Genomic DNA, 16,937 nt, shown 5'->3' with positions numbered 1-16,937 from the left:
AACTATGAATTTGCAAAACACCTCACAGCATGGATGAACCTGGAGGGCATTATATGCTGAGTGAAATTAGTCCATCACAAAAGAAAATATATTGTTGAGACCAATGTTGTAAAAAGTTAAAAAGTTTTCTTAATAAAAGAAACAATCTATGATGGTTATGGGGTGGGGCGGGGAAGGAAAATTATTTCTAGGTTAAAGGCTATATGCAACAAGAGGAAGGTTAGCAGAGGAAACATGAAAGTAGCCGGAGATAGAAGAATATAACAGTTAAAGTGAACAGAGGCAAATAGTTAATTATATGGAGGAGATTACAATTGTAATGAATCAAAGTGTATGATTTGGTGAATGTAAAACTCACAATCTGCTTTGCAAACCTTTACTAAGTTCACAATAAAAGGTTAAAAAAAATAAGATGGGAAGATTTTTTGTCACTCGTACTTTGAACATGTCAGAAGGGGTCAGTCCCTGGAGAAAGATTTTAAGCTTGGTGAAATGGAAAGTCAGCAAAAAATAGGAAGACCGCCAATGAGATGAACTGACTGTGACAGCAACAATGGGCTCAACAAACACAAAAACTGTGAGGAGGTGCCGCGCTGGGCAGGGCTTCTGGGCAGGGCTTCGTCCTGGTTTGCATAGGGTTGCTGTGAGTCAGGCACTCCACAGCGCCTCACAGCAGTTTTCTGAGAACTGCTCACGTCTCTATTTACAACCAGCATCCACGGTAAATGCTTAAAGTTGAACATCATTTACAACCATCATCCATGGTAAATGCTAAAAGTTGCTTAAAGTTGAACATCATTGTTTAACACTCTGCTGTAGATTTACAAATATAAGCCTATTTTTAAGCTACAGGTAAAATCCAACAGGTTTCAGTTCACACACATTCCACTGGAGCGCATGGAAGCAGCAGTTCTCAAAGTGTGGCCGAGAGAGGCCCGGGGATCTCTGACTCAGAGATCTGTGAGATGGAAACTTCTCAGAATACAAAGCCACTGCCGGCCTTTTCCACTCTCCTGAGTGCACAGTGGCATCTTCTATAGGCTATATGACAAGTGACATCTCCCTTACTGATCCTCACAGGATGTGTACCTGGGTACTCTATCCATTTCTCAGCTCTGATTCTTTACATTGTTGTTGTTGTTAAGTGCTATCAAATTGGTTCTGACTCATGGTGACAATGAATAGGGTTTCTGAGGAGCAGCTGGTGAGTTTGAATTACCAATCTTACGATTCACACCAACCATGAGATTGAGTGCTTATCCTAAGGCGCCACACCAGGACTCCTTTACATAGGAGTGGGTTAATGTGCTGGACTGCAAAATCAGCTTGTACCACAAAGTTGAAGTCAGCCGCTTCTTGGAAACCCTATACAGGGTTGCTATGAGTCAGAACCGACTCCATGGCACTTAACAACAATATCAATGAACATAACCACATACACAGCATTCTTTGTGGTTCACCACTTCTAAGCGTACACAAGTTTGAGAACTGCTACACTAAAAACAAGCAGTTAAAGTGAAAGCGTTAAGACATGATGGGTTTTTTGCTTATTCATTTCTTTACTCAACTAGTATTCCGGAACAGAATGGATGAATGCCACCTAACATCTTGGACTATTGAATCCTATAATAATCACAAGCTCAAACGAAACAATGAACAATTTCAAAGTGACTAAAACAGAGTGAATTTTGTGTCCATGGAGAGGACAATCTGAGTTCACTAGTGTTTGGTTTATATGATCAAGGACCAACAATCAACAAAAATGATGCCCAGACCCTGAATGAATGTTGAGTAAGTAACTGCCTGCTCCTGGATCTGCAGAACACCTCAGTGTATCCAGCTTCCCCCTTCCATACCCCTTTCCAGCTCTGTGCTAAAGAGTAACTATGAGTCTTCCTCTCAGTGCTGCAAAAATTCAGTTGAAATAAGACGGCTTCCCTTTCTTAAAGAGGAAGAGATCGGCTGATTTCTATTATTAATTCACCAACCGTAAAGAGTAAAAATTTCAAAGTTACTAGTTACTATTCTTAATCACTGCACACCAGAGAACCACTGCCCTGCTTAAAGGAATATGCACATCCAAACCAAAACCAAACCCGTTACTGTCACGTGGATACCAACTTAAAGGGACCCTTCAGGTACACAGTAGAACTGTGCCACAATGCTTCCATGGTTATTTTTTTCATCTTCTTTTGTTGAAGGAAATAGAAACATGTGCTACCGAGGCAGTAGTGCCTCACAGCATGACAAGGTAACCCATGGGGCTGAAGTGACAAGTCCGATTGTTCTGGCCAGAGATACTACCACAATGCGAGGACCCAAACCACAAAGACAGCAGGAGGTAGCAAACATCCACAACATCCAGTGCAAGCATTTCCATTTGCAGAGCTTGGCCATTCACCTTACAAACAGGGTCCCCTCACAGCTGGCAGATCATCTTAGACCTTGGCCAAAATCATCCAAATGCTATCTCAGATCTACAGATGCTTCCGCCTTTGATCCAAAGAGTCAGCTTCTCATCCCCGAGGAAAAAGACGCTGAGTTCTCAAAACTTCATACAGGTATAGCTGGACAGGTGCTGATGCAAGGCTGTAATCCTTACAGAAGCAGACTGCCTCACCCTTTCCCAGGGACCCTGCAATTCACAGCTGAGCTTTTAACCAGTGTGCCACCAGGGCTCCCAAATATGCATATAAGTATAAAATAAGTCTGTCTCACTTAATAATTTTCTTATTCCATAAAACATGATTTAGCCTGATTTATAACATCAAAGAAATCTAACAAAAATATCTTGTTATTGTTAAGTGCCATGGAGTTGGTACTGACTCACAGTGACCTTGTTTGTATAGGGTTTCCAAGGGCAGCTGGTGGATTTGAACCACTGTCCAGTGCTGATCCTCCAGCACTACCCCAAGACATCAATAGTGGCACATACTCACCAGGACGGCTAATGCCATAATTATCAGCACGGGAACGTGCAGTAGCACCGGAATCTCCTTCATGATTGCTCTGATAAATTCTCCAGCTCCCTTTCCAATGTGCTTCAATGGCTCCGTTACAAAGTTGGTGAATGTGACTGCCAGTGCCTAGAACAAAAGATGGAAGCAACTGAATTTTTTCCTCAAAGGCCTGTGACATCTAGAATGAGCCAGAACTCACTGTTCCTAAGGCTGAAATTATGTTAAATAAATTAAAAGGCTGTCATATATGCCAGTTGTAATGTGAAAAAAAATCACTCCGTAATTAAAACATTTTTTATTGAAAAAAGGTATAATTCTTACTCTAAAAAACACAATTTTTTAAAATAAATACATGTTTTAAACTTTAATCTATATAAGTAATTTTTGCAAAATGTATTCTATACCTTTGTTGGTGGGACCAACCAAATTGGGTTGACTACTACAAGCTCATAGTACTTTTGGCACGAGTCATCTTGAAAGGTCCATGTGCTTTTAAACCATTCTAGTTAGAGAAACAAACACACAAAACATTAAGTAATTTTTTAAAGTTGCATTTCATTCCCAAATAAGATGATATTTTGGTTTTGTCCCTCTTCCCCATCTACCAACCAATTTTAAGTATGCTGATTTTTAAATGCTATTTTATGTACCAAATCATACATTTATTTTAAAAATCTATTCAAATTGTACAAGTCTTATACAGATAAAAGTGTTTTCTGAAGATTGCTAAAAGGTAGCTAAGTAATTAAAAGCAGTCTTTACATACATAAATGAGTATGCGTTTAACTGGGAGAATGTGAATAAGAATGGTAGGCTGTATCAGAGTCACTGTCCTGGTTGTGATACTGTATTAGTATGGGTGTACAAAACATTACTATTGGGAGAAACTGGGGAAAAGGTTATGTGGGAATCTCAGTATTATTGCTTACAACCACCTGTGAATATACAGTTACATCAATAAATTTCAACCCCCAAAAGAACAATTTTTAATTGATTTCACAGAAGAAAGAACAGGACTTAGCTCAGCTGATTTTTCTAGATTCAATTTATCTACTTTTGGACACCAGCCTGATGTTGAGAAGATCCTTCACAGTTCCCTGAAGCCACGTTTCCCATGACTGTTTTTAAGAAACACTGATTTTGAGTGCCCTGATTAGTAGAATCTGCTGAGACTTTACTGGCACCGGTACTAAGGATCTGCATTTATGAAGACCTTTGAATGGTTCACCATTCGCGCTGTTATGTGGTGGTGGTGTGCCATGGAGTCAGTTCTGACTCATAGCTACCCTGTATTGGGTTTCCAAGGCCGTAAATCTTTATGGGACCATAAAGCCTCATCTTTCTTCCATGGAACAACTGGAAGTTTTGAACTGCTGACCTTGAGGCTAGCAGCCTGACTCATAATCACTATGCTACCAGAGCTCCTTACATATACACAACTAAAGGCAGTCAACATACCTACCCACTGCCATCAACGCGGTTTCGACTCATAGCATCCCCGCAGCACAGAGTAGAACGAGCTGCTCTTAAGGTTTCTAGGGTTGTAAATCTAGGAAACTTCAGGAAGACAGTCTCATCTTTCTCCCGGAGAGCGGCTGACCTTGCAGTTAACCCAACACTTAACCTACTATGCCACCAAGGACTTTTATAAACATTAGTAACTTTATAAAATCCATAAGAAAAAACAAGTAAAATAATTTTGCACTTAATTTTAAAAAAAGATTAAATAGATTTAAATGAAAGATTTCATAATACAAAGAGATTTAAATCTAAAATGACTACTAATTCGTATTATAAATGCAAACTTGTGTTGAGGACCTAGAATGTACAGCATTGTGCAAGGACCTACGTGAACCAAAGAGAGCACCTGACCCTTTACAGTCTAGTAGGGGGACAGACAGCATCAGACAGCATACATGTGCATTCTAGTTCTTCTCTGACTTGACATGAAGATAAGTCACTAGTCTTAAACCTAAGATTCTTCTTGCACAATCTTTGTGTATGTGTGTATGTGTATAACTATGCGGTCATTTATGAGGGGGCTTCAAAAAGTTTGTGGAAAAATTCCATTATCTATCTCTTACGTCTTGGTGTGGCACTGTATAGTATAAGTGCTCAAGTACCAGATCGGTTTGAACTGCAAGGTCGGCTGTTCAAACTCACCAGCCACTCCTCGGAAACCCCATACAGGGTCGCTATGGGTTGGAACAGACTCGATGGCACTTAGTAACAACAACAACATCTCTAAATTACAATATTACAGTTTCCATGTGTATTCCTCAGTGACAAAGATTACATTCTTCAAGTTGTGCAAACATTCTTAACATGTTTTACCAAATTTTTCCACCTCCATTGGGGTTATGAGTTGGGCTGCTAACTTCAAGGTCAGCAGTTTGAAACTACCAGCGGTTCCACAGGAGAAAGATGAAGCTTTCTGCTACTGTAAAGACTTACAGCCTCAGAAACCCTATACAGGGTTGCTATGGGTCGGAACCAACTCGACAGCACTTAACAACAGTTGACATAAACTCACTGTCCCCTAAGGTTCTCATCTACTTCTTCTAGTTGCCGCTGTTAATTTTATTTCACATAGATTAATTCTTTAAAAGAACACAATATTCAAGGCAGACATACTTTAGTTATTAAAACTATTGTTTCAAAGAAGACTTCAAGGGACAGTTTTGGATTCAAGTTTATAAAGATTCTCTCAAGGCAATAGTTTCAGGGGTTCATGAGTCTCAACAGCCTCAGGAAATCTGACGTCCAGTGAAATTTTGAAATTCTGTTCTGCATTCTTCACCTTTTGAACAGGATTCTTCTAGAGAATGCTGAATCAAAACCATCAGTAATTTTGCATACTCTTTTGGTATTCAAATTCAACCATGCAAAGACTCCTGGGATTTTATCAATTTCTTTATAATTACTATTATTTTCTCTAATTCCCAGAAATTCTATTCAAAATAAGGGCCAAGAAAGCAAACACCTTACCCCAAATACTTCCACTCCAGTCCATTTTCTCAGCACACACATTGCTGAACGGCTCCATCTTGGCAACTTCGGCCTGATGCTGTGCAAATGCTAGCTGACCAACATCAAAGGGGACCGTGAATGACTGCTAACACCTGATATCCAAACAACTCTAGCTGAAGCCTGCCTTTTACATTCACCCAATAGGAAAAAACAAAAAACAATTCTATATTATTTCTAAAGAGTAGCTCTTTTCAGCTCATGGCAAATCAGAATAAGGAAGGATAAAGAACAAACTATAATGGTCTTCTTTGTGGTCATTACGATGAGGAAGCAAACCTTCTTATTGAAAAGACTGTTCTAAAAAACATGCCCCAAATCCAGTCATATGTATTAAATAACAAATTTTTTATAGTTCATGATAAAACAATATTCCACTCTGGGTGGTTTTCCACTCCAAATGACTAATAAAAAGATAATCTATCACTTTCAGAAATCAGAGTTTGAGTGGAAAAGTACTGCAGTAATAATAGTCAAATCAACTCCTACTACAAAGAAAACTAGGTGATAAATCCATGAATGATCACTTCTATGAACTTACAGCCTATGGCAAAAGATTAAGGAAATAAGAGATTTTAAACCAGGTAAGATATATGGCTACCTGACTCACTCTTCTAAAAACAGTTCCATCTTGCTGCAATTGTTGTTACTGGTAAGTGCCACCGAGTCAGTTCCTATTCATAGTAATCCTGTATAGGGATTTCCAAGGAATGGCTGGTGGATTTGAACTACTGACCTTGCAGCTCAAACTGACCTTGCCATCCAGTGCATTATCCTGCAGCACCATATCAAGACTCTTGCTGTAATAAAGATTGTTATTCTGACAGGAACAATAGTGGTTCCTTCAAATTTGTGTATACTCTTGTCATTAGCTACCATGGAGTCCGCCCCAATGTATGGCAAGCTCATGCACAACAATCCAGATGTGGTCCCTAGGGTGGCTGATTTTAGGAAGTAGATCACCAAGCTTTTCTTCCTAGAGGTGCACTGGCCAGGAATCAGACTCAGTCTCCTGCGAGATTGCAGTAACATCTCAAATTTGGACGGATAATTGTAATTTAGAAAAAAAGACTGAACCTCAAAATATTGACAGTGACTGTCTCTAGGTGATAAATTATGGGTGATATTTAAAAGCTAATTTCTTTGTACCTTTCTGCCTTTTCATGGTTCCACCCTTTTGCAGTCACAAACACAATCAGAATTTTGAAAATGTTTTGATACCATTTTTAGTGAAGAATAAAAGGACATACTCCCAAAATTATCAACATAAGCACTTTTCAAAATGTGTCTGTCTAGCTCTATTCTGAGCCAGCTGTCCAGATGTCATCCAGCAAGAGCCACGCTATAGAAATTAGAACTGTACCTCTTTCCCACTAACTGGTCAAGCGCCCAACCAACCACAAACAGGCAAGCAGCTTCTAATTCCCTTCCCCCTGCCTCCCGCCCTCCAACTTCCAACAATCACTACCCCCAACCCATACCTGGGTCAGAGTGTTCTGAATAGAACCAAGTTTTATTATGAATAAGATTTTCAAATTTTAAAACTTTCTACCTGTTAAATACCTTGTATAAATATATCCAATTCCATCCCAAACTGATGAGAAAACTGATGAATAAAACACGTCTCAACTGAGTGTACCAACCAACATACGTCCACAGCTCGGTTGCCACTAATACCACAATGCAGAGCAGGCACAGCAGCACCTAGAAGAGAAGAGCAGCAGCAGTCAGCCACTGCCAAGCCATCCTCCCGCCAGAAAACACCATCGGCCAGTAAAGACGAAGGAGCTGGCCTCAAACTCACAAAGTCATATGCTCAATTCTATTGTGTGTTCATCAATGCAGTATGATCTGTGTAACATTTTCAAAATTCTGATTGTGTTATGGGGGAGTTTGTAAAAGGATTCAAAAAACGCAATCAAGTCCTCATCCCATCTTACCATGAACACACTATATGGATCCACTCCAAAGGAATCTTCAAATCGCCACTTCCATGTTTCAAAATCATGAAACTTAAAATTAATTAAAATATCACTTAGTGCATCATCCAAGGCTCCAGACTTCCAGTCCTCTCCACTGAGAAACTTCTGTATTTCTAACAAGGTCTGCCTTTTCAGGATAATCTCAGCATCATAATGCCTATCATCATTGTTCTCATCAGGCTGAATCACGTTTATCAAGAACAAGCGAGAGAAAAAGAGAATTACTACTCAGTGAAACAGTTCTAGATGAAAAGTCTTTTGGAACTTAACATAGGATGAAATAAAAGTATGCCCACCCCTCATTTATCAACATGGTTATGTTCCTAAGACCAGGTCGTTATGTAAAAACGAGGGATAACCACATCAGATCTCCAAAGAGGAAGGCTACCTCATTACATAACTGCCAAACCCCTGAGAATCACAGCTCAGTCAACTTGACACATGACATTGACCATCATAGCCAGAGTTATACCTGCCTTACACCATGGTGCTTGGTACTGGCAGATGTTGTGTCCTCATGCATACAACAGTCAGAGTTGTTCTCCATTCTCATAAATGCCAATTGTCAGTTAATGAGATACCCAATAAGTACAATAGTGTAAGTTTGGCTAAATTTATTAAGATACTGTAAATTTGACTAAATTTATTGTTAAATTCATAATTTTCCCTTTGCTGACACTGTTTTCAAATAGCTTAATATCAAGAAAAATAAAAGGATTTAAAAAGCAACAAAATGTGGGCTTTCATGGATACGTATGATACTTAAACTATTTTATTAATGTGACATGCGCTTAGCAAAATCACATTAAACATCATTTTACATTCATTAATCAGCTGATAGAAATGAGATTTTTCTTTTAATTTTGAGAGTAAATGCAGATATTTATATAAGACTATAAACATAAACTGAAAAATCAGAGAGATCATGAAACATCACAAATCATCAGCAAGCATAAACAGTAGTCCTTAAATTTTTTTATTTATTTTTTTAATCAGGAGCTAAATATTCCCAAGCAAACCTGTCTTCTCAGTAACTCCATGGCAATGACTTTTGGTTTATCCCCAATTTTTGGGCTTCAGATCTTTTCTCATCTATAAAATTGTCTTTTTCCTGCCTTGCACACAGAGTGCAAGGCTCAAAGTGCAGGATGTACCTTTGAGATGATCTATGCTTTTACACTTTCAACGTGCGGTTATTTTTAGGTACCATCGAGTTGTTTACCACTCAAAGTAACCCTGTACATAACAGAAGAAAACACCGTCTGTTCCTGCACCCGCCTCACAATTTCTTGAGCCCATTGTTGCCGCCACTGTGTCAATCCATCTCCTGGAGGGTCCCTCTCTGTTTCCTCAGCCTTCCACCTTACAAGCATGAAATCCTTTTCCAGAGACTGGTCCCTCTCCTGATAACATGTTCGAAGAGACAAAGTGTCATTATCCTCACTTTTTTGGGGGGAGAAGGGGATGGGACTTTTGACTGAGAATTGAATGAAGGTTTACAGAGCAGATCATCAGTTTACATTCAACCAATGTATTTTATGTCAATGATTGCATCCCATCTATGTAACAACACTTCATCCCTGTGCTTCTTATCTCCATTCCACCCCCCTTCCCATCCCTTCTCAACCCTGTCCTTAGGTAAATGAAATGGTTTTGGTCTTGAATGTCGACCATTCCATGGTGAGCATACCTTACTAGCATTGTTCTATCTTCTGCTTGGTTGAAAATTGGGCCACAAGGGTGAGTTCCCTTCCAGACCTGAAGGGAGGCTGAAGGCCATAGATTCCAGTTTGTCCAGTTTCTTTCTGACAGAAAGCCAGCCCCCCCACCCTTTATATATATATATAATTTTGAGTTTTGTTCCACATGTTCTCCCACTCTAATGTGATCCCTTTCAGAGCAGTTGGCAGTGGTAGCCAGGCACCACCTAGTTCTACTGGTCTCAGAGTCGTGGAGACTGATGTTCACATGTTCCATTGGTCCACTGGACTAGCTGAGTCCAAGCAGCTTCCATTCTAATCACTCTTCTTTCTTCCGTACATGGAGAGACCAATAGTTGCACTTTAGATGGCCGCTCATGAGTCTTTATGATCTCAATTGCTATTCACCAAAGTAACTATCCTCACTTGCAAGGAGCATTCTGGCTGTATTTCTTCCAAGACAGAATTGATGACTCTTCTGGCAGACCATGATACTTTCAATATTCTTCACCAACATTTTATTTCAAATGCATAGATTCTTTCACATCTTCCTTATTCATCATTGTCCTACTTTCACATGCATATGAGGTGATTAAGAATATCATGGCTTGAGTCAGATGTACCTTAGTCCTCAAAGTGACATCTTTGCTCTTTAACACTTTAAAGAGTCTTGCAGCAGATTTGTCTAATGCAATACATGTCATTGATTTCTTGGCTGCTGCTTCTATGAGTGTTGATTGAGGATTCAAACAAAATGAAAAAGTTTTTGACAACTTCAGTCTTTTCTCCATTTATCATAATGCTATTTGTTATGAGAACTTTCGTTTTCTTTACACTGAGGTGCATTCCATATTGAAAGTTGTAGTCTTTGATCTTTATTACTAAGTATTTCAAGTCCTCTTTATTCCAGCAGGCAAGGCTGTGTCAACTGCATATCGCAGGTTCTTGATGAATTTTCCTGACGTAATCTGGTTCATACAATAGTTTCTCAGATAATTTATTCAACATACAGACTGAATATGTATGGTGAAAGGATACAACCCTGGTGCACCTTTCCTGATTTTGAACCATTTAGTAATCCCCCTTGTTCTGTTTGAATGACTGCCTCTTGGTCTATGTAAAGGTTCCACATGAGCACAAATAAAATGTTCTGGAATTACCTTCCTTCAAAATTTTGTCCATAGTTTATTATGATCCACACAGTTGAATGCCTTTGCATAGGCAATAAAATACATGGGAGTGCAATGGCTCTAGAGTATAAGCACTGGAGTGCGAATCACAAGGCTGGCAGTTCAATCCCACCAACTGCTCTGTGGGAGAAAGATGAAACTATCAGCTCCCACAAAGATTTACTATCTTAAAAACACTGTACAGGGTTGCTGTTAAGTCGGAACTGACTCAAAGGCACTTAACAACAAACATCTTTCTGGTATTCTCTGCCCTCAGTCAAGATCCATCTGACGAGAACAGTGATATCCCTAGTTCCACATCCTCTTCTGAATCCTGCTTGAATTTCTGGCAGATCCCTGTTGATGTACTGTTGCATCTGTTTGTTTTTTTTTGTCTTCAGCAAAATTTTATTGGCATGCAACATTAATGATATTGTCTGATGATTTCTGCATTCCATTGGGTCAACTCTCTTGGGAATGGGCACAAATACGGATCTTTCCCAATTAATTGGCCAGGTCGCTGTCTTCCAAATTTCTTGGCATAGCTGAGATCCAGCCCTGCAACACTTCTAGTGTGTTGTAGTTGCAAAGTGCCACAGAGTCAGTTCTGACTCACAGCAACTCTGTATAGTTTCCAACGAGCAGCTGGTGGGCTTGAACTGCCAACCTTTCAGTTAGCAATGTATTGCTTATCCTACAGAACCACACTACACCAGACTCTCACTTCCAACAGAGGTGGTGTTGATAAATTATCACCTAACCCCCACGTCTTCCCCCCTGGTCACTTCTCACAGAGACAGGCTGGGATGTCCTTTCATTTTCTGGTTCTGCCTGTGGCTGGGTCTAGCGCTTGGGGCTGGTAGTCAGACTGAAACACAAAGTCTGGCCTCTCGCTTACCAGGTCAATTCTGGTGGCACACACAATAAGAAAAATGCCTGTGTGCTTTTAAATGAGCTTGATAAACCATATAACCTACAAATTATGAAATTAAAAGTGTTCTTAATGGTTTGACTCCACAAAGTGAAAGCTGTGACTCAAAAAAAAAAAAAAAATGGGGATTTCCACATTGATTATGAACACTAGAAGTTGCCCTGGTGGCACAGTGGTTAAAGTGTTCTCTGCTAACTGAAAGGTCAGTGGTTTGGGCCTACCAGATGCTCTTCAGGAGAAAGATTTGTAACAATTTGCTTCTGTAAAGATTACAGTCCTAGAAAGCGTACTCACTGTGAGTTGGAATCCACTCAAGGGCAGTGGGTGGGTGTGGACAACATGTACACAATACACATGCGGTAAGAAGAAAAAAAAACCTACTTAAAACACATTTTTCTTTCCTCAATATACAATGACTTTATATGACTAAGAAATTGTAGAAAAGGTAGAAAACAAAAAGTGAGGGTCAGAATAGAATTTCTCTACCAAGTTATGGCTTGATTAAATTTTATACTGTTCAGTTAAGTTCAAAATAGCACTTTTAAAGCACGCCCTCAACTAAGCAGTATGCGGTGCACAGAGCTGAAGAATGAGAGACAACACTTGCTTTCCACCGACCACTGGAGGGCAGGCGATTCTCTCTAAACCTGCCTGAGTAGCTTTTGGTAAAGAGGTGATTCCCCTGCTCCTTTGACTAATGCTACAACATAAAATACTGCTTCATCTGATTGGAAGTGAATAAAAAGTGAAAGCATCCACCACACTAATTAACATCAGCACCAACAAATACTCACAAGTCCAAGCTTTCCAGCTTCAAGTAAAATCTTATTTAAGTATCTTCTAAACACAGGATTGCTCTGACTTTCATACTCTTGCCTCTTTTTCTTTTCACACTCATCAATCTGAAATCACAATAAGTTCATTATTACTGAGCATCAAAATTTAATATAAGTATCTAGTTGAGTCCTTCCAGCATCAAGGGAAGGAGCTCATGACTCCGATCACGCTTACATTTTACCAGCTACATTGTAACTCAGAGTCGGTCTGCTCCCTAGAGCCCTGGGTTCTTGATGCACAGAACAAGGGGGCAACAAAAGCAGAACGCATGTCCAGCAGCACTTAGCCCTGACCTGGCAGTTATTCTTTGGACTTCCTTTTCAGCAGTCTTAACAAGGACGAACAGGCGGTCTCAAGATCAGGAGGCAGCAGGCAGAACAAGTAGAGCAAATGATCTAATCTGCCTCTTCCAAATTCCAAAGTCATAATTTCAAGAAAGAATTGAAAAACCACATACACATGCATACCTATGTGTGCATATAAATACATGGACACACACATAGAATGAATCCAGAAGCTTAACGCCACAACAAAGAATGCCCTTACTATATACTACTACTATTGGCCTTGTATTAATTATGTCATCCTCTACCAGATGGGACATTTCAGGAAGGCAGAAGCCATGGCAACCCCTCAGTACATAATGTTCCTTACAATTTGCTTCTTCTGAACTTAGCTCTAGCCCTACCACAGCAGCCAAGTCACTGAGTGAGGGTAGTGGCCACTTTACAGACATCAAAACTTGCGATCATCAGCTTTGATTTTATAACAGTGGGTGAACAGGCTGAGCTAAACACAGAAATGGGCGTCCGTCCCTCAGTGTGACAGCGATTAGCAGCGCATGCAGACTCAAGATAGAGGTCACTCAAGAAGTCAGGTGGCAAGGGATAGACACTATCTTATTGTTTAAATCTTGAAGAAACACTTTTTACTTCTTTATTAAACTCAAGACTCCCTTTTATCAATTATCTTTTTACAACGTTTGAACCAAAGTAAAAAACAACAGAATGAAAAATTTCTGTCAAAAGTTACTTTCATTTTTTTTTCCTCCTTATTTTATTGTTGAGAAGATACACAGCAAAACACATCAGTTCACGTTTCTACATGTACAATTCCGTGACGCTGATTACATTCTTTGAGTTGTGCAACCATCCTTAGCCTCCTCTTCTGAACTCTTCCTCTCTCATCTACTTACCTGAGGTTCCTAGCTCATCTTTCAAGCTGTTGTCAATTTAATCACACATTTGTTGTCGATTCCGACCCATAGCGACCCTGTATAGGGTTTCCAAGGAGCAGCTGGTGAGCTTGAACCTCCGAACTTGCAGTTTAAACGACTTTGCAGTCTGATGCATTAACCCACAGCACCACAACAGTAATCCCACATAGCAAGATCGTAAAAGAGCTTATCATGCTCGAGACAGGCCTTTTTTACTAGTTAATTAATCTAAGCTACTGTTTGATTTTAAGAAAATTTCAGGGGATATTTTTGGTTTAAGGTTTAAGTGTTTGCATTTCTTTCTATACAACCAAACTACCTCTGTATACCATGAAACAACTTCAACTGTGACAAATTTCATCCATATCCTGGACAGCACTTGGTATGTATCCACACTTGATAAGAGCTACAAGCATTAACTGAGATCTAGCTGGATCACGATTAATCAAGTGTCTATTTCTCAAGCTGGACACTTCCTTTCATTCCCATTTAGCTCTTCCCTGCCCTGGTGCCTCCCTTTTCCTCACTATCAAAACCTACCTGTTCTATGTCACTGAAGTCTAATATGTTCCTCTTTTCTTCAACCCCTGCCTGCCATCACTGCATTTCTAGCCTGCAGCTTTGCTGGACCTCCCCCACCCCTGTGATCTCACTGCACTCTCGCTATTCCAGGTTGGCCTCCTGCCCTCTACTGCTGTTCACCTGCCTACTCAAACCACGGAAGGGTTTCTCCCAGCATAATGGGACAAGTTCAAACCCCTTTACCATCCCGATTTATTTCTATGGCATTTAACAACAACAACCCTACTTCAGCCACAAAATAAAAGGAGTGAATAAATGAAGGAATGCATCACTACCGTAAATGTCCTCATATTAGTAAGAGTAACTCTGAAGTTGACAAACTGCTAACAGGCCCCCTTCTTACTTTGCTACATCTGTTGTAAGTCTACTATGGCGCAGGGTTATGCCAGGGGACGGGATTACATAGGTGAACAAAAGACACTCCTTACCCAAGAAGCTTACAGTCTGATGAAGAATTACAACATAGGAGATAAATGTCATTACAAGAAAACACAACATACTACTAGAAAACCAAGGCTAAAGTAAATTAAGATAAAAATGATACATGCATAATTTTTAAATATATAGTAAAAGCACAAATGATGTTTGCAAAGACAAGAATGCAGAGGACAACTTAATATAAATATTATAACATAAAACTCACAAGTGGAAGAAAAAAAAAATCTAACCTTATGTGTTAAAGAATCAAGTCTGTGGTAGCATTCCAACATTTCATCAGCACATGACAAATCAGGATTGACATCCTTTTTCTCTGAGATGCCATAGTGCACCTAAAACAAAATAGCGACAAGGTTATAGTTTGGTTGTAAAAATAATTTCAGTTAATGAAGACTAAAATTTATGACTTAGCTCATTGCATTTTTCAACTATATTAAACCACCAGATCTTTCTGCCCAGCATAAAGCCTGGTGTGTATGAAATGAAACTCAAGTGTGAATTCCCTATACCTAAAGCCATATCGGAGTCCTGGTGATGTGCTGTAGGATAAACACAGGACTGTTAACTGCAAGGTCAGTGGCTCAAGCCCACCAGCTGCTTTTTGGAAACCCTATACAGGGTCACTATGAGTCAGAACCAACTCAATGGCATTTAACGACAACTAACAGCAGTATCATATTAGTACCCAAATTTGAAACAAAAATAACCTGATGAGTTTGAAGTAATTTAGACTAAGAAAGCCAGGAAGATACTGTACACAACTGCTCATCATCGATATATGACTCTGTGTAAAACAGTAAGAAAAGTAGGCTATATTCACTCACACACACACACACTGAATAAGTACCTGAGGAGATTTCCTCATGGTTCCTGAAGCAGCATCATAGTTCAGCATGTCTGTGGGGTCAATCCATTCATCCTCATGGGCATATCCAGACAGCAGCAGCAGACATTCGCAAAGGAGCAAACCACACAGCATCCTGTACAAGCCTGAACATTTTGAAATATGGGCATAACAAGAATATAATTATTTTTAAAAGAAATTGTTTTGAATTAAAAACTCAATTTATCTACTTCTTTCTAATGTTAAGTAACACTTTCCTTCCAAATAATAATTAAGGAGAGCACATAAAGTGAAAATACTCAATAAAGTGGCATTAACATACAGACACACACATTCCCACATGACCCAGTAGTTCTACTCCTAGGTATGTTGTTGTGGTTGCTAAGTGTCATCAAGTCAGTTCCAACTCATTTTGACCCTATGCAGAGTTTCTGAAGAATGGCTGGTGGATTTGAACTACTGACCTTGCAGTTAGCAATCCAGTGCTTATCCTACAGTGCTACACCAGGACTACTAGTTATATATCCAAGAAATGTATGAGGCTTCAAAAAGTTCAAGGAAAAACTCCTTCATTATCTTTTCATTCTATGAGCTTTTTGAAGCCCCCTTTTGTGTCAAAACATAGGTTTGTACGTGAATGTTTCTAACTATATTATTCATAACAGCTAAAAGGTGGAAGCAACTCAAATGTCCACCACCTGATGAATGGACAAACAAAATGTGGCATGTCCCTACAATGGGACGTTATTCAGCCATGAAAAAGAACGAAGCCCTGACACATGCTACAACACAGTGAGCTTTGAAAACACTACACTAAGTGGAAGAAGCCAGTCACAAGAAAGCACATGGTACAATGCCATTTGTACGGAATAGCCAGAACACACACATTTATCAAGATCAGAAAGTAGACTAGCAGTTGCTTAGGGTTGGGAGGAATGGGGGAGGTGAGCTCTAAGGGGGATGATAGCTTAAGAGACAGGCTGCATAGACAGGACCAAAGTCAGAGGCTTACAACTAACTTCATGTGCTCACTGTAGTTTTCAAGAATGATGGAAGCCTAGAAATATACTTCCAAATAAAAGCCACTAAAAAAGTGTCAGGGATACCAAGAAATTAGTCATGCCAAGTCTTTTGCAAGAAAATTGTATTCTAGAAGGAATAAGTTGGCTAAAATGTAACTTCAGATCGTTATAAATCCTAATAGAAAAAATAAAGCAGGACAATGGAACAAAGAGATTGGGGAATATTGGG

The 16,937-nt window shown here is 39.5% G+C and overlaps 1 protein-coding gene across 1 annotated transcript in view; it reads right to left on the bottom strand.

Moving 5' to 3' along the window:
* CLCC1 (chloride channel CLIC-like 1) overlaps positions 1-15,821 on the bottom strand; it is a 22,075-nt gene extending 6,254 nt beyond the window's left edge. The window contains exons 1-8 of the mRNA XM_006866006.1: positions 15,690-15,821; positions 15,073-15,174; positions 12,564-12,671; positions 7,928-8,149; positions 7,551-7,691; positions 5,949-6,042; positions 3,365-3,462; positions 2,936-3,086 (exon numbers count right to left, since the gene is read on the bottom strand). Of these exons, the coding sequence (XP_006866068.1) occupies positions 2,936-3,086; positions 3,365-3,462; positions 5,949-6,042; positions 7,551-7,691; positions 7,928-8,149; positions 12,564-12,671; positions 15,073-15,174; positions 15,690-15,821 (1,048 nt within the window). The remainder of the gene's footprint in view (positions 1-2,935; positions 3,087-3,364; positions 3,463-5,948; positions 6,043-7,550; positions 7,692-7,927; positions 8,150-12,563; positions 12,672-15,072; positions 15,175-15,689) is intronic.
* Positions 15,822-16,937: the final 1,116 nt, after the last annotated feature.

This window comes from Chrysochloris asiatica, unplaced genomic scaffold (assembly GCF_000296735.1).
Source record: "Chrysochloris asiatica unplaced genomic scaffold, ChrAsi1.0 scaffold00085, whole genome shotgun sequence".
Classification (NCBI taxonomy): domain Eukaryota; kingdom Metazoa; phylum Chordata; class Mammalia; order Afrosoricida; family Chrysochloridae; genus Chrysochloris; species Chrysochloris asiatica.
This window is presented reverse-complemented; position numbering and strand designations above follow the sequence as displayed.